The following is a 22,887-nucleotide window of genomic DNA, read 5'->3' on the forward strand; positions in this document are numbered from 1 at the left end:
TGTTTAATCATGACATGAAAATATTGCCAAAAGTTGTGACACAAGAACTAAGATTTGTGATGAGGAAGTGCATTCATACACAAGATATTTAATATATGTATTTGTCTACCACAAAATGCTAAAACATGCAAAGAAAATGTCAACAATCTAAATTTGGAGACGGTGATTGGAGGAGTTCCAAGGGTGCCACATTCCCCCAGATTCTCCCTAGAAACTAAATCCCACACGTGACTCATACTATATCCACTTCTAAAATTGCCACATCACTCCATATAAAATTCTATATATTCCACAACTGGGCGGTCTGTTGACGTACGTGCATGCATGCTGTGGGGAATATCTGCCCATGGACATTCATGGTTAATATGCTAGTTGTGTTGTTCCTGGTGTGGTCGCATGAGCCAGAGCACAAAGTTGGTCTGAAGAAAATACACATGGGTGCGTCTGATGTTATTTCAAGGAGCACAATCTGATCAATCATTTGTTGAGGCCAATTGAGTAAACTCAATAAACAGTGTTGTTAATCTGTACAGATTTTCACTCCTATCAATGCTGTTAACAATTAGCATATATATATATATATATATATATATGTGTGTGTTTGTTTTAAAATCTGTTAAAACACCAAAGTGCTATAATTGTGCCTATATTGTCACTTATTAGAAATGATGCTTTTTGATGTGCAAGCATGTTGGTGAGGTCGCACTCGTTATTTGGCTGGGGATTGACCACAGCCTATAATATCCTATGGAACAAATTACAGTGGCAATATTGCCTTGCTGCACTGACGATTTTATAATGGGATTCTGTGTGTGACATGCCCTTTTAAACAAGGTTACAGTTAATCACATTTATTGCACTTCCAGCAGCTGTTTCAAATAAAATGTTTCAAAAGAAAAAGGGAGGGGGAGGAATCGGCCTCTTTCGGGCATGGCTATGAAGAGGCCCTTAAACTATGCCATCTTTACAAAGTAAGCATGTTACTTATTTCTGCTGGAACCGACAGAAATAAATGGATACCACATTTCTCCAAGTAACAAACTGTGACGTGAATGTCATTGTGCGACCAGGGAGTTAGTCAGTGCCTTGCTGTTCCTTGCCAAACAATACATGCACCAAGGTTCATCCAAAAGTAGCATTTCACAGAACAACTGGGGATAATTTTAACCGAAGTCACTGGGCGGGAAACCCCCGGGATCGGTGAGAATGTCAGTTTTACACCACGCCGAATATTGACTTCAATGGAGAGTGAAATCAGGCAGGGTGTAAAACCAGCATTGCACCCGATGCCAACAATTTCCTGCCGGATGGGTTCAGTTAAAATTGGCCCTCAGCATTTACAGAATTTCGTTGAAGGTGTAGCAGGCCTTTCATTTGTCTTCACGCAGCATCTTCAATTCAATACAAGTTTCTTTTTCCAAAAAAATATTTGAGGTGTTTAAAATGAATCTGATTGTTTAGAATGGCAACTATCCTGCATGAATGAAGAATTCAGGTGTCTTTCCACAGGGCCACAATCATTGTTTGGAAGCAGCTGAATAGAATCTGAGGCTCTTCCTGGATTACTGGGTGGAAGCTAACACTCAAACTCTGGCTTTGTAAATGTCTGGTGGGTTTGTTTGAAACTGTTACCTAATTTTCTCTTCAGCTTTTTAATAACCTCATATACATTTTATCTACAGAATGATACACAAATTGAAATATAACGCAGAACTGGGGAACAAAGAAATGGCTGACCAATCAAATGCATACTTTGGTTCTGTCTTCACAAAGGAGGACACAAATAACCTCCCAGAGATGTCGGGGAACATAGGGTCTAATGAGAGGGAGGAACTGAATGAAATCAGTATTTGTAGGGAAATGGTGTTAGGGAAATTGATGGGATTGAAGGCCGATAAATCCCCAGGGCCGGATAATCTACATCCTAGGGCACTTAAGGAAGTGGCCCTAGAAATAGTAGGATGCATTGCTGGTCATCTTCCAAAATTCTATAGACTCTGGCACAGTTCCCATGGATTGGAGGATAGCTAATGTTACCCCACTATTTAAAAAATGTGGTAGAGAGAAAACGAGGAATTATAGACTGGTAAGCCTGACATTGGTAGTGGGGAAAATGCTAGAGTCCATTATAAAAGATGTAATAGCAGAGCACTTGGAAAACAGTGACAGGATCGGACAAAGTCAACATGAATTTACAAAAGGTAAATCGTGCTTGACTAATCTACTGGAATTTTTTGAGGATGTAACTGGTAGAATAGATAAGGGAGAACCAGTGGATGTGTATTTGGACTTTCAGAAGGCTTTCAATACGGTCCCACATAAGAGATTAGCGTGTAAAGTTAAAGCACATGGGATTGGGGGTAAGGTACTGACTTGGATAGAGAACTGGTTGGCAGACAGGAAGCAAACATAGAAACATAGAAGATAGGAGCAGGAGTAGGCCATTCGGCCCTTCGAGCCTGCTCCGCCATTCAATGAGATCATGGCTGATCATCCAAATTCAGTACCCTGTCCCTGCCTTCTCCCCATATCCCTTGATCCCTTTAGCCTCAAGAAATATATCCAACTCTTTCTTGAATATATTTAATGAACTGGCCTCCACCGCCCTCTGTGGCAAAGAATTCCACAAATTCACCACTCTCTGGGTGAAGAAATTCCTCCTCATTTCAGTCCTAAATGGCTTACCCCTTATCCTTAGACTATGACCCCTGGTTCTGGACTCCCCGGCCATCAGAAACATCCTTCCTACATCTAGTCTCTCCAGACCCGACAGAATTTTATAAGTTTCGATGAGATCCCCTCTCAATCTTCTAAACTCCACTGAGTATAAGCCCAATCGACCCAATCTCTCCTCATACGTCATTCCTGCCATCCCAGGTATCAGCCTGGTGAATCTTCGCTGCACTCCCTCCATGGCAAGAACGTCCTTCCTCAGGTAAGGTGACCAAAACTGCACACAATACTCAATGTGTGGTCTCACCAAGGCCCTGTACAACTGTAGCAAGACATCCTTGTTCCTGTACTCGAACCCTCTTGCTACGAAGGCCAACATACCATTTGCCTTCTTAACCGCCTGCTGCACCTGCATGCTTACCTTCAGCGACTGGTGCACAAGGACACCCAGGTCTCTTTGCACTTCCCCTTCTCCCAATCTATTGCCATTCAAATAATAATCTGCCTTCCTGTTTTTGCCACCAAAGTGGATAACCTCACATTTATCCACATTATAGTGCATTTACCATGTTTCTGCCCAATCACCCACCCTGTCCAAATCGTACTGGAGTTTCACGACATCCTCCTCACAGCTTACCCTCCCACCCAGCTGTGTCGTCTGCAAATTTGGAGATATTACATCCAATTCCCTCTCCAGATCATTAATATATATTGTGAACAGCTGGGGTCCTAGGACCGATCCTTGCGGATTCCAACTCTTTGCTTTCTGTCTGCCAACCAGTTCTCTATCCAAGTCAATACCTTGCCCCCAATCCCATGTGCCTTAATTTTGCACGCTAATCTCTTGTGTGGGACCTTATCGAAAGCCTTCTGAAAGTCCAAATACACCACATCCACTGGTTCTCCCATATCTATTTTACCAGTTACATCCTCAAAAAATTCCAGTAGATTAGTCAAGCATGATTTACCTTTTGTAAATCCATGTTGACTTTGTCCGATCCTGTCACTGCTTTCCAAGTGCTCTGCTATGACATCTTTTATAATAGACTCTAGCATTTTCCCCACTACCGATGTCAGGCTTACCGGTCTATAATTCCCCGCTCTTTCTCTACCACCTTTTTTGAATAGTGGGGTAACATTAGCTACCCTCCAATCCATGGGTACCGTTCCAGATTCTATCGAGTTCTGGAAGATGACCAGCAATGCATCTACTATCTCTAGGGCCACTTCCTTAAGTACCCTGGGATGTAGACCATCAGACCCTGGGGATTTATCGGCCTTCAGTCCCATCAAATTTCCTAACACCATTTCCCTACAAATACTGATTTGTTTCAGTTCCTCCCTTCCATCAGACCCTATGTTCCCCGGCATCTCTGGGAGGTTATTTGTGTCATCCTTTGTGAAGACAGAACTAAAGTATGTATTTAGTTGGTCTGCCATTTCCTTGTTTCCCATTATAAATTCCCCTGATTCTGACTGTAAGGGACCTACGCTTGACTTCACCAATCTCTTCCTCTTCACATATCTATAAAAGAGTTGGAATAAACAGGTCTTTTTCTGAGTGGCAGGCAGTGACTAGTGGGGTACCGCAGGGATCGGTGCTAGGACCCCAGCTATTCACAATATATATTAATGATCTAGACGAGGGAACTAGATGTAATATCTCCAAGTTTGCAGACGACACAAAGCTGGGTGGACATGTGTGCTGTGAGGAGGATGCCGAGAAACTCCAGTATGATTTGGACAGGTTGGGTGATTGGGCAGATGCAGTATAATGTGGATAAATGCGAGGTTATCCACTTTGGTGGCAAAAACAGGAAGGCAGATTATTATCTGAACGGCAATAGATTGGGAGAAGGGGAAGTGCAACGAGACCTGGGTGTCCTTGTGCACCAGTCACTGAAGTTAAGCATGCAGATGCAGCAGGCGGTTAAGAAGGCAAATGGTATGTTGGCCTTCATAGCGAGAGGATTCGAGTACAGGAGCAAGGGTGTGTTGCTGCAGTTGTACAGGGCCTTGGTGAGACCACACCTTGAGTATTGTGTGCAGTTTTGGTCGCCTTATCTGAGGAAGGATGTTCTTGCCATGGAGGGAGTGCAGCGAAGATTCACCAGACTGATACCTGGGATGGCAGGAATGACGTATGAGGAGAGATTGGGTCGACTGGGCTTATATTCGCTGGAGTTTAGAAGAATGAGAGGGGATCTCATTGAAACTTATAAAATTCTAACAGGACTGGACAGACTAGATGCAGGAAGGATGTTCCCAATGGCGGGGGAGTCCAGAACCAGGGGTCACAGTCTAAAGATAAGGGGTAAGCCATTTAGGACAGAGATGAGGAGGAATTTCTTCACCCAGAGAGTGGTGAACCTGTGGAATTCTCTACCACAGAAGGCAGTTGAGGCCAATTCATTAAATATATTCAAGAAGGAGTTAGATATATTTCGTAAGGCTAAAGGGATCAAGGGATATGGGGAGAAAGCAGGGACAGGGTACTGAATTTGGATGATCAGCTATGATCTCATTAAATGGTGGAGCAGGCTCGAGGGGTCGAATGGTCTGCTCCTGCTCCTATCTTCTATATAATCTATGACTTATCTTAATATCCTGTAGGTATTTTGTATGGATCTTTTTGCCAGAGTGGGGGCAGCCATTAGGGTAACTGCCTATCTATTCCTTGGTTTTAAAAAAGGAAGCCCCTGCTTTTGAGAATATAAAAAAAAAAGCAGTCAGCTTTTTTCTCATGAAGATGAAAACAACAGAATTGTGTCATATACCAAAAGTCATGCTATATTGCCCAGCTTTACATGGAAGAGCTGTTCAGCAGCCTCGTAGTAACCTTACTTGGTGATGAATTCCACTTACCTAGCTTCAGATAGATTCCAGGCAATGGATAGAGACACACAAATATGCATGAGAAGAAAAGAATGGCAGCGGTTTCATTCTTTCGCTCCCCATAGATCAAACATACATTGCTATGGAAACAGGTCTGATTGCTCTTGGAAAACAGGTGGGAAACAGATTGGACACCAAAGATGAAAGGATGGATCTAGACTATGCCTTTGCTTATTGGGATGCATGCAAACTGCTGGCCTGGTGCACTGCTGAAATATGACTGACAGAAAGATGATGATGTTGGATCTATGCTAGTAAAATGTTGGAGAAACCACAGAACAAGGTATTTGCAGAGTGTGAGCTAGTTTACTCTGGGACATTGGTATTGATGGTCCGATTAAAAAAAAAACACCCTGAACAATAAAGAGTTTTCTTTTGAAAGGAATTCCTAAAGGAGGAAGTCCATCACTTTTCTAAATGTCAAAGTTGTTCATTTATTTCTATTAAGCCTAGTTGTGAAAAAGTAGAACAAGGGAATCTGGAATTTACTTTAAGTAAATGTCATACTTAAACATTTTAAGCAATCCTGAAGGGCTTTAAATGTTTAGAGTTCTGGGCCTAGAAATTGGTCAAGGCCTGAAAATGGGCGTGGGGATCATGATGCACAATTAACCTGTGCCCACTCCTTCCAATGCAGGCAGCACACAAATTTTGTTCTGCCTGCTAATTTAAATGATAGTAATGTGCAGCCCAGCACTGAACGCTCTGTTGAGTGGTTGCACGCCTCAGCAGGGGGCCCAAGTTTGTGCGAGGCTAGCACCACTTAAAGCTAGCCTGCACTGCTTAAAGCCAGCCTGCACCTCTTAAAGGGGAGGTGCATTCTGGCTGCAACAGGTGCTGGAAGTGGCTGGGGAAGAGAGTCGGAGCAGGAAGAACACTGACTAATGGCACAACAGGGGAGAGAGCATGCTCCAAGGTTCTCAGACGCAGCACTGGAGGCCTTGGTGCAGGAGGTGGACAGGAGGAGAGAGGTCCGCTATCCACAGAGGGCCAGGAGGCCCTCCAGACAAACTCTGAGAAGGCAGTGGGAGCAGATAGCCATCATGGTCAATGCCAGCAGTGTAGCCCTGAGGACCTGCATGCAGTGCCACAAGAAGTTTAATGACCTTACAAGGGTGGTCAAGGTCAGTGAATTCATCTTCAAATGCCATATCCTTACAATTGAACCACTAGCCTCGCACACTGCTCAGTTTACCACCCCCTTCACTCACCTACCAACAATCTCTATCAATCACGATTCATAGCTTCACCTCACCCTCAAACACTTAACACTTCTGCAAGCCTCACACCCACATTTCACAGTTTGCACACATGACAGGCACATCTCCCAAACACATTGCACCACACTCAATGACACACTTTGGGCTGGATTTTGTCAATGGGGACGTGATGGAGGCGGGACTCCCACTTTTTGGGTTATAGTTCCGCCTCCATCGACTTGTGGCCAACCCACGCTATTTTCCCTTGATTGACCTTGTTAAGCCCGCCCAGCGGGCTCAGCAGGCCAATTATGGGACACCTGGTTACTGGTGACATCAGTGATTGACATTTCATCTGTCAAGAGCTTTTGACAGATGAAAAATCAGCGTTTCAAACACTGACAATCTGTCTTCTAACTTGAGTCCTTCTACTCAGACTCAGTTAGCGATCTCTCCAGACTAGAAAGCAGAATGCTGCAGCTTTTGACATTTCAGCGGCCATTCTGCTTTCTGTGCTGGTGAGATGAGGGACTCCCGAGAACTGAAGGGAGGAAGCCTGCAGGAGAAAGTAAAGGTAAGTAAAACTTATTAAAACACTTTACACTTACCTCACATACTTACCTCTGCACACATGCACCCATCACTCACCTGCACAACGGACATCTCGACCCCTCCAACCCCTTCAGACCGATGGTCCGCCTCGCTAACTTGGCGTGGTTCGGAGCTGTCAGAAAGCCCACACTTCAGGGCTAAAAATAGGGATTAGGCAAAAAACTGCCTGTTAACTAGGCAGTTAATTGGCACTAATCCCCTTCCCGCCTCGGGGAGTCGGCTCCCAGCACAGGTCGGATACCCGCCTCCTGGGACATTGGCACGGAGGCGAGATGGGTTCATGCCCCCGATTCTGCAATTTTCCCACCACTTCCGCCTCCGAGGGGCTTGGAAATTCGAGCCCTTTTTCTCTCTTGCAGGACAAAATGGCTCATAACAGGGAGCCGGGGGGGGGTATGCTTAAACTGTATAAAACACTAGTTAGGCCACAGCTAGAGTACGGCGTACAGTTCTGGTCACCACATTACAGGAAAGATGTGATTGCACTAGAGAGGGTACAGAGGAGATTTACGAGGATGTTACCAGGACTGGAGAATTTTAACTATGAGGAAAGATTGGATAGGCTGAGGTTGTTTTATTTGTAACTGAGGTGGCTGAAGGGAGACTTAATTGAGGTGTATAAAATTATGAGGGGCCTAGATAGAGAGGATAGGTAGGACCTAGTTCTCTTAGTAGAGAGGTCAATAATTAGGCGGCATAGATTTAAAGTAATTGGTAGAAGGATTAGAGGGGAGTTAAGGAGAACTTTTTCTCCCAGAGGGTGGTAGGGTCTGAAACTCATTGCCTGAAAGGGTGGTAGAGGCAGAAACCTTCATCACATTTAAAATGTACTTGGATATGCACTTGAAGTGCTGTAACCTACAAGGCTACGGACCAAGAGCTGGAAAGTGGGATTAGGTTGGATAGCTCTTTTCGGTTGGCACAGACACAATGAGCCAAATGGCATCCTTCTGTGCCATAAATTTCTATGATAACCTGGTCTGAGCAAAAGACCTGAAGTAACCTGCCACACCACTTTTGGGAGATTTCAGTAACTTCAAATAAGATAACAAATCACCAAATACTTCTACAAATTCACCAAGAGCCAATAGTAATCAATCAGCAACTAACCTGAAAGCAGTTGATGATCCCTTTAAATAGCACTGGTGGGGGGGTCCTTCCTGCTGTTGAACGCATGTTCAGTTGTGCGTGTTTAAGAGAGGGCATCAGCTGGCGCGTTGAGGTTGAAAATGGCAGCGCTGGTGTCAAATCAGCGTTACACGCTGACTGACGTCACGATCTGCCTACTCTGCATACTTCTGGCGCAAGCTCCCAGCACTCATGCTTACTTCACTAAAAAGGCATCCGGCATGGCCTGTGCCAGAAGTGTGCGTGCACGGCATGGATGCCATTTTGAACCCAAAATGGTACCCATAGTGCCAAAAGAACGGGCGCTACAAAGCCAAATTTTGCGGCCCTAAAGCTTACAGGGGGCACATGCTGACTCCTCAACGCCTTTCCATCATCTATAAGGCTCAATTCAGGAGTGTGATGGACCATTTAGCTTGATGACCTGCAAACCTGATGGAACAGTATATTTAGCCTCTGTCCCTTCCTTACCTGCTGAAGGTGTTCCGGATCACAGTGCAGTAACATTATTACCTGTGTTTCGTAGCATAGGTGAAAGCGCTCTACACTTTCTCTTTCATTAAGCAGCCTTAGTAAGACCTATTGTCATGAAGGAAAGAAAAAAAGTTGATAGAGCAAAATAGGAGCGCTTAAAGACAGAAGGGAGAGTGCCGAGGCAAAGGCGTTACATCTAGACTAGTAGCTGTAGGGTAAAATAGATTTCTCTAACAATCATGGAAAATTATACACTGGAAAAGAGTGTATATTAGAAGGTATCTGTCTACTGTATAATTTAACTCTCACTGGAAGACCTGATATAGCCTGGATAATATATACCAAAGGGATACCATCTTTATGATGATACTTCTAACTAGTTACTCTATTACCATCTTGTTGCGCTTTCGCAGTCCACCTTTATCTTCATATGTGATTACTTGCTCCTGCTCACTGACAGAAATGTCCACATTAGATTCACCTCTGACTTGGTCATCCACATTGCTGTGGTTCTCAAAGCTGACGCCAACCTTCTTTGCTATAATAGCTGGGTCATCGCCTTCATGGTCAAGATACTTCCAGTCTTCGCACTGGAATTCTTCCACTTCAGTACTGTCATTGTGGCTACTCACGCCAATCTGTGCGCTTTTCTGATGGTCTGGTACATGATATTTTTTGATTTGATTTATTTTATTCTCCATAGCTTCATTTGAGAAACATTCATCTTCTATTGTGCCTATTCTTTCTGCCAACTCCTCTGCAGAAAGCTGGTGTGGTACAGAATAATTGGGGTTGGTGTCATGCTGACAGCTGCATTCGGATTCACTGCAATTCTGGTATATTTCCTCAGGATAACCTGAGAAAAAGAAATCCAAAATTATTGTCATTAAAACTCTTGCAAACTTAAATTACAATTTTATATTGCATAACAGAAGAACACCTTTTTAAAGTGTAATCTGATTTCTCTAACACCCTGCCTGAAATAGAAGCGAGTGTCAGTGAGTTTATAAACTGAAGTAGTCTACTAAAAAAGTTCTGATTCTATGGATGTTAAATTGGGCCACATAGCACCTATTTTTAGGCCTGTTTCCTAAACCCCCAAAATGGCGGGCCGTATTGGGTAAGGACAAACAAGAAGTCTCTTTTACCCACGCCTGAAGCAAACATTAGGCCATTTGCATAATCTACCAAGATTAGAGGGAACATTGACACTAAACATCACCTAAATTAAAAAAAGGTAAGTACTCACCACAATCGACATCGCTCCCGGTCCCGAGATCCCCGACGTCCAAGCTCCAGGCCCCTCAATCTCCCCCCACCCACCCCGGACAACAATCCTGAGGCGCCGATCTTCCTGCCCAACCCAACAGCAATCCCTCCCCCACCCCCGACATTTTTCGCGAGCCTCTCCCCGGATCACTCTCCCCGACAGCAAGCCTGAGGCCCCCGATTCACTTACCAGTGGGCTGCTGTGTTAATGTGTCCCCACATATGGTCACTTACTGTATTAAGTGTTCACATCACTTTTTAATTCTGGTAGGCAGCCCTTTAAGGGTTGACAATGTGTACTATATGGTAGCCCTCATCTTTAGTAACGTGACACTTGCAAGGCCAATCCAGACTGGGAACTCATGCTCCATACTATCTGAAGACCAATGGGTTTAACCTGATTCGGGCAAGCAAAAAACTCACTGTGCTCCAGTTCTCGTGCTGATGCTGTGGGACCATAAAAGAGGCCCTTTTTCCCTAATAGTGCAAAGCTCCCACTATACTGCTTCAGTACACCTACTCTGAATTAGTTTATTGAACATGCATTGTTTTCTGTAGCTGCTGTAAGTGTTTAAAAGTTTAGCGCTACCTTCCCAGTCCTCCATGTCTGGGGGTTCCTCTGCCTCTTTCTCAGGGCTGATGCCTTCAATGAGTTTCCCCTCCTTCATGACCCTGGTGATTTCCTTCAGTTGTCTCAGTAGCTTTTCTTCCTGTTCAGTGGTAACATTTTTATTCCTTCAGCACACAAAATAAAAATTTGGCATCCTGTCAAAAACTGACTCAAGATGTGATTCAGTAACTTATTATTAGAACATTTCCCCCACCCTCCCCAAATATTGTTTTGATCATCCAAACATGTACAACATTAAAAGAAAACTTATCTATCAAACTGTTTAGAAAGTTGGAGAGGGCATGGGGTTGGAGATGGGAGCGAAGCTGCAAAGTGATGGTGGTTCACAGTTAGCAGGAGAGTGAGCCGAGAGATGGTGGTGGCGGAAAGGAGAGGGAGGTAACAGCTGCATGGATAGATAGTTTCAATCTTTGAGATGAAGTAATCCATGAGCTCTGTGCACTTGGTGATTGAGGTAAGGGCTGAAGGGCCAAGGAAAAGGTGTATGAGGTGTTTCTTATCACAAAGAAAAGGGGTGCGGATTGTTGTTGCCCTCTAGGATGATCCTGGAGCAGAAGGAGGATTTGACTGAAGAAGGAAACATGGTAACACTTGACATGGTCGAACCACATTGAATCTTAGAATTGTAGAACTTTACAAAACAGAAGAAGGTCATTCAGCCCATCATGCCTGTACTAGACCTCTGAATGGGCTTACAGTTGGCCACATTCCTCTGAGCTTTCCTAATACCATTTTAAAATGTTCTTTTTCAAATATTTATCCACTTCCTTTTTAAAAGTTATGGATTCTGCTTCTATTATTGTTTCTGGTAGGGAATTCCAATTTCTAACAACCTTCTATGACTTAAAAAAATCTCAGCCTCTCACTTTGTTCTTTTGGGAATGATTTTAAATTTATGTCCTCTAACTACCAACTCATTGACCAGTGGTAATAGTCCTTCCTTATTTACTTTAACAAAACCCTTCATAATTTTGAACTCCACTAATAGATCTCTGCTTAACCTTCTCTGACGTAATGAGCAGTGGAGTCGATTCTTGTCTTTATTGCCTGGGCATCTAGCATCACCTGGGTGGAGCACAGAAAAGAAAATCGGGTGAGGAGGGTTGCATGCCCCTTATGGAACCCAGCTGATTTTCCTTCCATTCATTTCAATGGAAGGAAAATCAAGTGGATTCTGTTACTGGCATGTGATCCTCCATGCCAGATTTTCCTCTCTGCATTCCACATCCAGAATCTTATTTGAAATATGTAACTTAACTTTCATTTGTTTATAAACTGACTCCCACCCAGTGTAGACTCTCTTACAAACCCAGAGACTCCGATGCTTAACACCCAAGAAGTAAAGCAGAAAATCTACTCCAATGTTTCTCTAGACTTTCCTTGTAACTGAAGCCTTTCAATACCTCTTAACAATATTTCTTTAAGGGGAAGTGCTTCTCCAAGAGAAGTACTTTTTATATGCATAAAACTTAACTTTCATTTTTTTTTAAATGCCCAGCCAATATCAAGCTTTCCAGGTGTTGGATAGCTCTGGATTGCTAGCATGTAGTCAAGAAAGTCTTCAGTAATGCATTCAGTGGAGTTTATCTGTGATATGTTTGAGACCATTCTACTGGCCAATAGAATGGAGAGGTCATTCTATTTGAAACCATGAGCTGATTAGCCAAAACAATGGTCTTGTATAAAAACAGAAAATGCTGGAAATACTCAGCAGGTCAGGCAGCATATGTGGAGAGAAACAGAGTTAACGTTTCAGGTCGATGACCTTTTATCAGAATGTCATCGACCTGAAACGTTAACTCTGTTTCTCTCTCCACAGATGCTGCCCGACCTGCTGAGCATTTCCAGCATTTTCTGTTTTTATTTCAGATTTCCAGCTTCCGCAGTATTTTGCTTTTGCAATAGTCTTATATGTTCTGTGTCAACTTTTTGAATGTTTAGCCGCCCAGGCTCCAACCTGTGCTTGTCAAAGGCATGGTGGCCATATTCAAATCTAGGACAGGGGCAGGTGGTATCGGCAGCTGCTCGAGGATTTAGATCAGGAGCAGCATCAGGGGTGGAACCAGCAGGGGCAGAGGCACCACGAGAGGAGGCAGCAGAATTACTGGGAGATCAGGGGGAGCAACATCTGGAACAGGAGCAGGAGCAGGGGGGAGCGGCACCGCGAGAGGAGGCAGCAGAATTACTGGGAATCAGGGGGAGCAACATCTGGAACAGGAGCAGGGGGGAGCGGCACCGCGAGAGGAGGCAGCAGAATTACTGGGAGATCAGGGGGAGCAACATCTGGAACAGGAGCAGGAGCAGGGGGGAGCGGAATTACTGGGAATCAGGGGGAGCAACATCTGGAACAGGAGCAGGGGGGAGCGGCACCGCGAGAGGAGGCAGCAGAATTACTGGGAATCAGGGGGAGCAACATCAGGAACAGGAGCAGGGGGGAGCGGCACCGCGAGAGGAGGCAGCAGAATTACTGGGAGATCAGGGGGAGCAACATCTGGAACAGGAGCAGGAGCAGGGGGGAGCGGAATTACTGGGAATCAGGGGGAGCAACATCTGGAACAGGAGCAGGGGGGAGCGGCACCGCGAGAGGAGGCAGCAGAATTACTGGGAATCAGGGGGAGCAACATCAGGAACAGGAGCAGGGGGGAGCGGCACCGCGAGAGGAGGCAGCAGAATTACTGGGAGATCAGGGGGCGCAACATCTGGAACAGGGGCAGGGGGGAGCGGCACTGCGAGAGGAGGCAGCAGAATTACTGGGAGATCAGGGGGAGCAACATCTGGAACAGGGGCAGGGGGGAGCGGCACCGCGAGAGGAGGCAGCAGAATTACTGGGAGATCGGGGGGAGCAACATCGGGAACAGTGGCAGAGGCACCGCAAGAGGAGGCAGCAGAATTACCGGGAGATCAGGGGGAGCAACATCAGGAACAGGAGCAGGGAGGAGCAGAATTACTGGGAGATCAGGGGGAGCAACATCTGGAACAGGAGCAGGAGCAGGGGGGAGCGGCAGAGTATTCCTGTGTTAGACTTTCTTTCCACTTTATATAAACTATCTGCAAGTAATAATTGATCATACAATAGTACACCACTAGAGGACATTATATGCAACACTGAAGACACTTGATAATGCAAATACTCTGCAAACAGTATGAATAGATCAGTAGAGGGCACTCCAGATAGGACTTGTATTTCTCAGTTTCATTTTCTGGATCTGCCAGTCATTTTTTATTAAAAGAAATTGGTCTGTTTTGAACAATTAGTGCTGCTTGCTTGCTTTTCATTTTCAAATATTCTAATCAATTTATGTTTTTTTTCTTCTGCAATCTTGAGTAGTTGGTTTGATAGAGCTAGACCCTTTCATATTTAAGGAATTTTTTTGAGCTGAGGAGGGAATTTAAAGGATTTTTAAAATATTATTCAAAAATAAAGCTTTTCTTTCTCCAAAAAGCATTGGCGAAGTGTATATCTTATCTCTTGCCCTTCCTCTCTCGATGGAGCTGGCTCATGGTCGGGTACAGTCTACCAATGCCAGCCACCCTTCACTTCTCTGTCCGCATCCATTCGTCATGTATGAACCTGGACACATTGCCGGGCTATCCAACTGTGGGAATCATTGTTCAGTCCTGCTCTCCATGCAAATGGTGCTGACAATCAAGTGAGAACTCTAGCTATTCCCTCCCACCCCCAAGATGTTGAAGCAATTGTAACACCATCCTGGCTGTGATCATCTACCTCAGCTCAGGAGAATTACATGGAATTTACAGCACAAAAACAGGCCATTCGGCCCAACTGGTCCATGCTGCTTTTTATGCTCCACACAAGCCTCTTACCACTCTATTTCATCTAGCCCTATCAGCATAACCTTCTATTCCTTTCTCCCACATCTGATCCCAGAGGATCAGACCTGGGACCTTCCTGGTTCTATATGGCTCAGTGCCACACCACACAGTAATAGAACCCACTGAGCCATCAGGGAAGCAAATCTATAAATTCATAGATATATTTCTGCAGAAATGACAACACAGGCAACTCTGCTGATAGTTCAATAAGCTTATCCAGTATCAGGAAGGTCCCAAATTTGAACCATAGGTCGGAATTTTTCCGGTACTCAGCAGACGGGATCGGTGGCGGGTCGGCAGTGACATTTTATTTGATTGATAGCGGGTCTCCAGCCAGTGTCACCTCATTGCAGCAACCTCTCTCACCATTGACTGATTGCTTCTGTCATCTCAACTTCGACTGCTATCTACTAGTGTCAGCTGTGGCTCAATTGCTATCACACTCGCCTGAGTCAGAAGGTTGTGGGTTCAAGTCCCACTCCAGGGACTTGAACATATAAAGCTAGGCTTACACTCCAGTGCAGTGCTGAGGGAGTGCTGCACTGTTGGGAGGTGTCGTCTTTCAGATGAGACGTTAAACCAAGGCCCCGTCTGCTCTCTCAGGTGGACGTAAACGATCCCATGGCACTATTTTGAAGAAGAGCAGGGGAGTTATCCAATACTTATCCCTCAACCAACATAACAAAAACAGATTATCTGGTCATCATATTGCTGTTTGTGGGAGCTTGCTGTGTGCAAATTGGCTGCCACATTTCCCACATTACAACAGTGACTCCACTTCAAAAAGTACTTCATTGGCTGTAAAGTGCTTTGAGACGTCTGGTGGTCGTGAAAGGTGCTATATAAATGCAAGTCTTTCATTCTTTCTTTACTCCATCAGCATGGGTACCAATTACACTCTCTCACCTTGGTCCTCAGAATCTGACCACGATTAGCCCCAGCAACAAGCACAACAACACCAACCTTCTCTGCAATCAACTGATACTGCACAGAAAACAGGGCATCAGCACCCGACCACATTGCTGCCTGGGACGCCAGAGATGGCCTCACCATGGCCAGATTTACTTCACTTGACGCTGTACACCCTGGCTGCCACATGATGCACCAGGTTGGTACCACTCCACACCAACATAATAAAGCATCCCTACAATACTCAAACCATTCATTTCACACTCACCACCATTGCGGGGGGTACCGTTATGCCTCACCATTCACTGCAACTCATTAAACCACTTCCAAAGGTGCACACAAATCTGTCCAAGAATGCAACATGTTGAAAATAAAGGTTTTAATGTTTGACACCACATTAACAGAAACTGTACATGAACATTGCATAAAACACCCAGGTGCCTACCCTTGTGTATTTTTTTAAATTCGCCCCTGGGATGTGGGCATTGCTGGCAAGGCCAGCATTTATTGCCCATCCCTAATTGCCCTCAAGAAGGTGGTGGTGAGCCACCTTCTTGAACCACTGCAGCCTGTGTGGTGAAGGTATGATTGCACTAGGATGAGTGTGAGGGTGGCTAGTGAGATGGGGATGTGATAATATAGATAGAGAGGGATGGGTGGAGGTCCAAGGTAAGTTGAAAAAATCTTACCTTGGTCTTCGGAATCCCACCACAATCAGCTGCAACACCAACATCACCAGGCACACCAGCATCACCAACCTACTCCGCAATCACCTGACGCTGCACAGGACAGAGGGCATCAGTACCTGACCACATTGCTGCCCGGGAGACCAGGGATGGCCTCATCATGGCCAGATTTACTTCACTTGATGCTGTACACCCTGGCTGCTACATGATGAGCCAGATTGGCACCACCCCACACCAACACCATAAAGCATCCCTGCAATCCCAAGCCATTCTTCTCACACTCATCACCATTACGGGGAGTAACGTTATGTCTCACCATTCACTGCTACTCACTATGCCTCTTCCAAAGCTGTATACAAATATGTCCAAGAAGGCAGAGTGTGGAAAATAAAGATTTCAATGTTTGGCAACACAACAACAGAAACTTTACATGAACATTGGTGTAAACACCCTTGTGTGTTGTTAGTTGGTATGATTGGACAAGGATGAGGGTGAGTGTGTCGGGTGGCTAGGGATGTGAAGATGTAGATAGAGAGAGAGGAATGGGTGGAGGTGCAAGGTAAGTTGGTGTGAGTAAGGATGTGCAGGGGTAGGGTAGAGAAGGCAGAGTGATGGGAATGTGATGAAAGGCACAGCAGGATGAGATTGAGTGTGGCTTTGTACTAACTTTTCGTGAGCTACTGAGGTCATTGAAATGTTTGCAGCATTGCATCCAGGTCCTCCTGACCACATCCCTGCGTGTGCCCTCCTCTGCAATGTGCAACCAGGCTGTGTTGATCTCTTGGGGTGGTGTCTTCCGCCCATGGGAAGGGAAGAGGACCTCCCTGTGTGCTGTGACTCCCTCCATAAGCATATGGAGGGAGTCATAGGAGAGCCTGGTTGCAGCCCTGTGCCTTTGTGCAGTCATTGTCAGTGTTTGCAGCACCTCAATGCTGTAGAACACTGACAGTACAAATGTCAAAATTAATTTGGACATGGTCCCTTTAAGGAAACCGGCTGGGAAACGCACTGGGCGAGCCCCATCTAGGGAAGTTCATTTTACAGAGCAGGATGGAGCCAACAGCGGGGTCGGGACCCGCCACCGACATCGCCCACCACGGTTAGTAAAATCGCGGCCATAGGCCTAGAAATTCAGTTAGGGGCGCCCAGCTCGCCTGGGCGCCGGAATTACCGCTGCGCGTGGAGCCACTTGCGCCAGCGGGAAATTCAGTTTCAGCGCCCCAAGTTGAAGCTGGCCGCTAAACAAGGGTTTCGGCGCCCTGCTTGGGGCGCTGAAACTGAATATCGGCGTGTAAAGTGCCGCAGCGCCACCCGCTGCGGCACGGCAGGCTGCGGTACTGCAGGCCTTCCTCTCATTCTTAAGGGGGAGGTGCCTGCAACAGCGCGATCCCCGCTCGCGAGTGCCGGCAAATGAGCCCGGCACCAAGGAGAAGTGCCAGGCTCTCTGGAAACAGCCGGCAATGCCGCGGGGGGGCGGTGTAGGAGGCCGGGGAAGGAGGTGCGGGCAGGCGGCCGCCGAAAAAGCGGCCGGCCGCACCTCCACCTTAACTCGCCCCACTACCGGCACAGGTAGGCCCCGTGTACCGGTCGCTGTTTGCGGCCGGCGCGGGGGAGGCGGCAGCAACCAAATATGGCCAGCGGGGCGCTGCGCACACCGATGACGTCATCGGTGGCGGTGCAGCACTAATGGCTAACGCCGCCATTAGCGCCCCGCTAAATATCGCGGTAGGTTTGCACAGTGGCGCAAAAACCCTCTTTGGGCGCAAACTGGTGGCGCAGGCCACTGAATTTCTAGGCCATAGTCTTTACTGAGCTAGCTGATTGTAGCCAGGCAGTACTAACTAAAATTGGCCTCGGCACTCTGTGGTGGGAGAACAATTGGCCAGGGTTCCTGTTACTGATCACTATCCAGCTGAAAGTGCCCAAGGTCAATTATGGATAGGGACAGGACAAGTAACTGTACATATAATAAATAACGAGGCAGAGTTTCCATTTTGGGTGCAATTGGCAATCCGGGCACAAATTGCGCACAAAATTATGCTAGTTTTCCAAGTTGATTTTATGGTTCAAGTTCTGCTCAAACTCATTTGCATAATCACAAACATAGAGGCCTAGAAATTCGGTGGCGCCCCTCTCGCCAGGACACCAGAAGTACCACCCCGGAAGGAGTCGCAAGCGCCCGCCGGAAATTCAGTTTGAGCGCCCCCAACGGAAGCGCGGCGCTACTCGAGGCGCCCCGCATCCGTCTTGGGGCACTGCAACTGAAGTTCGCAGCGCAACGTGCCACAGCGCCACACGCTGCGGCACGGTGCTCTGCGGTACTGCAGGCCTTCCTCCCCTATCTCTCTAGTTTCTCTCTAGCTCCTCTCCCACCCTCTCCAAGATCATCACTGGAGACTCCTGCTTTCTCAACTCCTATTCTGACTAAACTCCTGAGCACTCAACATCCTGGCTGACATTGAAAATGGCTCCCTCTCCTCAGGTGCTGTCCCCCTCCCTTTCAAAATCAGCATCATCACCCCCTCATTTAAAAAAAAATCTTCAACTCCTCTGTCCTTACTAACTACCGCCTCATCTCCAACCTCCCTTTTCTTCCTAAGGTCCTTAAGCATGTATTCATCTCCCAGTTCTATGGCCATCTCTCCCACAACTCCATATTTCAATACCTTCAATCCAGCTTCGACTCCTCCCACAGCACCAAAACATCTTAACCAAAGTCACATTATCTGTAACTATGACCAAGTTGAATCATCTCTCCTCATCCTCCTTGACTTATCTGTAGCCTTCAACATGGTTGACCACACCACCGTCCTCCATTGTTCTGCTCCATGGGACAGTCCTCGCTAGGTTCCACTCTGATCATAGCCAGAGTTTCTCTAGTAAAGGCTTCTATTCTTATCTCGCACCATCACTTCTCGAGTCGTCAATGAATCCATTCTTAGCTCCTCCTCTTCTTCACCTACATGTCTCTTGGAAACATTATCTGCAGACATGAGGTTAGTTTCTACATCTATGCCGATGACATCCAGCTCCTTTGTGTCACTACCTCTCTTAATCCGTCAACTGCCCCTGTGCAGTCAGACTACACATCTGACATCTAGTTTTGGATTAGTCTTAACTTCCTCCAACTAAACATTGGGAAGAATAAAGCAATTGTCATTGTCCTACATCACAGACACCACTCCCTCGCCACTGACATCATCCCCCTGCCCATACATTCTGGATTTTGCGGTAGAAATAACAGTGAGGCTATAATTGGACAGTAACTTCCAGCGACCACACATGAGCAATTAAATGCGTAAATCAGGAAGTTGCTGTCCGAGATGCCCTGCTCTTCCAAAAGCTGTGCAATAATGGTATCTCGCCGGGAGACTCGCCATTGAAATACATGGAATGGCATGAAGTTGCTGTACTTACATGATACAAACACACTAAACTTACCAGAAAAAGTTAAGGCTTGTCCATTCCAATGTACTCTTTTGTTTGGGTACTTAAACAAATTGTCTGTAAATTAATATAACTTCAAATAAAACTTAAATTAAATTAGAATTTGGTTCCCGGTGGTGATAATGCACTCCAGTCCCCGCGGCGCCCACCTGTCGCGAAAAGCCTCAAGCGTGCCGGCGGACACCGCGTGCTCCATCTCCAGGGCCACCCGGGCGCGAACATGGCTGCGGAAGAGAGGCAGGCAATCGGGCCGAACGACCCCCTTCCATTCCAGTGTAAGTACATTTTTAACGGCGTGATTACTCTTAATTACTGCCAAACAACCTCTCTGGCACTGACAATTAACTTTAACAAGTGTGGAATCTCATTCCTTCAGATTTTAATTCTTTTTGGAGATTTAAAAAAATAAAAAACTTTAAATAAACTTTATTTAAACTTTTCCTTTGTCTCTTTTTTTTCTCTCTCTCTCTTAAGTCAATTTTTCTTTCCCTTTCTATTTTGCTTTCTGTACCTGATTTGATATTGAATTCAATATTCTAACTGACACTTCGTGGTTCAGACTCTGTGCTGCTCATTAACGATTCTTCAATCAGATTGGTTAAGTAGACACACAGTTGCTTGCCCTGTTCAAGCAGGTGCCGGATTCCCTGTAGAGGGTGCTGCACTTTTTCAATAGTTGGCTGACCAGAACGTTCAGTGCAAAAGCCCATAAAACATCTATGGGTAAGTGCAAGTGGAATGAACAGTGGCATAAAATCCAGCCTACTGTCTCTGACTGAGCCAAACTGTCCGAAAACTGTGTTGTATTTGACTCCAAGCTCAGTTTCCGATCTCATATTCCCTTCCTACTGCCTACCTTCTACCTCCATAACATCACCTACATCTGCCAATAACTCAGCCCACCTGCCTTGAACCCCTGAACCAGAATCAATTCATCTAATGCTTTCCTTGCCAACCTTCCCATACTCCCACCTTCCATAAACTCCATCTTCTCCAAAGCTCCACTGCTCATATTCTATCCTGCACCAAGTCCTGGTTACCCATCACTCCCTGTCCTCACTGACCTACATTAGGACTTCAATTCTTGAGATTTAAAATTGTTGTCCTTCCTTTAAATCTCTCCCTATCTCCATAACCTCCTCAAGCCCTACAAGGCCCCCCAAAATTCTTAGTTCCTCTGTCTCTGGAATCTTATGCATCCACCCTCTCTTCATTCCACCATTGGCAGCTATGCCTTCGGACGCTTAGGCCCCACTCTCTGAAATGTCCTTCCGAAACTCCTGTCCCTCTAACCATCCCTCTCCTCCTTACAACCCATTTCTTAGACCAAGATTTCTTCTTTGGCTCAGTGTCCATTTTCCTAATGCCTCTGTGAAGCACTTTAGGATGTTACCCATGTTAAAAATGCTATATAAATGCAAATTGTTGAATTGACACACGCTCTCTCATAGTCTCGTCTTCAGATAGCAAAGAATAAGTACTCTATCAAGCCCTATAACATATAAACTAAAATTCAGGTTTATTAAAAATAAAAAGCAGACATTATTGGAAAAACAATACAACAGATTTTACTTGATTACAGAACTATTAACGATGTTTTCTTAGGTACAAAAAATAATAAAAGACACATTTCGCTAACTCTCTCAGTAATACTAAACATGGCCAAGCATCTGTAACAAAAAACTGATATGTGAGGTTTCATATAACTCCTATAAAGGTTTTAGCCTCTGTCTCAAGGAGTACTGAAGAACTGGGGACATAATCCTTTTGAAGCTCAAAACTGGAATACAGGAGGTCAAAAGGTGTATTCTATAGTTGAATAATATTTTCCTGAACTCTGCCCTGATATGATTTCCAAGCTCATTTCCTTCAATTGGTTATTTCCAGGACAAAGTAGGTGTTACATAGTTTCTACTTGCTTTGCAATCAGAATGTATTTGCATAGGATTAATGCCTTTGAAGTGACATTTTGAATACCAGACAGTGATGCATATCTTCTCCAACATGTAGGGAACCAGTTAGTAGAGAGACACAAGCAACTGGGAGATGTTCTTCCAACATGCAGTAACCACATCACATAAATACATATTAAGAACATGTAGACTTTCAGACTATGACAAATTGATCACACTAACAAGTAAGAAATATAAGCATAAATAGAATTGTATTGCATGGGCTTTGTTGACCAGATTTCCAAAGCATGTGGGCTGTATCTCAGACACCCCTTGATTAAGGGTTAGAAGCCCTAGTACATAATTCAAAATGTATCTGACTCTCATTAGCAACTACTGTATTTAAGCAAATACACCAAATGTCTTTGTCAATGAAAACCTTCATTATTTTAAAACTACAATAAGTAATTCAGTTTTTGAAATGTCACTAAAAGACCACTTTAAGCATACTAAGTAATTATTTCTTACGTGTCTGATTCAGTTCCCATTTTCGATACCATTTTCTCCATGGCCACTTCAGTCTCTTTCAGTTTTTCTTGAAGCTGAACCAGCTCGTAATCAGCTACAAAACATATTATGTGAGTATGTCATTCATAGCAGATCTGGCTAAACATTATACTGCAGTTCTGCCACTGGCTGCTACAGTACCCAGAAGGAACGCCTCCTTAGCCCCTAAATAAATCCTGGACACATAGCTATTGGCTGTAGCCTATATCAGATTGGATTTGGTATCCTTACTTTTGCTTCCTTGACTAATCCAGGTCTAAAGTTAGAATTAAATAAATACTTGATGCGCTATCAATTACTCATAAAAGACGGAGAGTTAGGAGAGTAACTAAAAGGCTTTTATTAGCAAAGAACAGAGCATGCCTCTCGTGGTTGACTGGGTTCCAAGAAGGCAGGGGGCTGCAGAGCGGTCACCTTTATACCTGGGCCTGTGGGTGGAGCCAGGGGCGGAGCCAGCAGAGACATGCTGAGGCATGCATAGGTACAACAGTGTGCAACAACAACAACAACGGTGAACAACAATAACAGTGGTTTACCACATTCACCCCTTGTTTAAAATTGAGTCCGGCGGGGTGAAGTGTACTAAAGGTGCGTGTAAGTAAGTCTATCAGGTGGCCTTGTATGCCGTCCTGATCGTCGTGGTGGCGGCGGTGATGGTGCAGCATCCAACG

At 45.3% G+C, this 22,887-nt stretch overlaps 1 protein-coding gene across 1 annotated transcript in view; it reads right to left on the minus strand.

Annotated features, from left to right (window-relative positions):
- Nucleotides 1-3,071: 3,071 nt before the first annotated feature.
- LOC147106986 (protein RIC-3-like) overlaps nt 3,072-22,887 on the minus strand; it is a 111,316-nt gene continuing 91,500 nt past the window's right edge. The window contains exons 4-6 of the mRNA XM_086007915.1: nt 22,178-22,271; nt 10,840-10,985; nt 3,072-9,837 (exon numbers count right to left, since the gene is read on the minus strand). Of these exons, the coding sequence (XP_085864041.1) occupies nt 9,362-9,837; nt 10,840-10,985; nt 22,178-22,271 (716 nt within the window). The 3' untranslated portion in view covers nt 3,072-9,361. The remainder of the gene's footprint in view (nt 9,838-10,839; nt 10,986-22,177; nt 22,272-22,887) is intronic.

Source organism: Somniosus microcephalus, chromosome 15, assembly GCF_052327205.1.
Source record: "Somniosus microcephalus isolate GS21.2 chromosome 15, FLI_Smic_1.0, whole genome shotgun sequence".
NCBI classification, from domain to species: domain Eukaryota; kingdom Metazoa; phylum Chordata; class Chondrichthyes; order Squaliformes; family Somniosidae; genus Somniosus; species Somniosus microcephalus.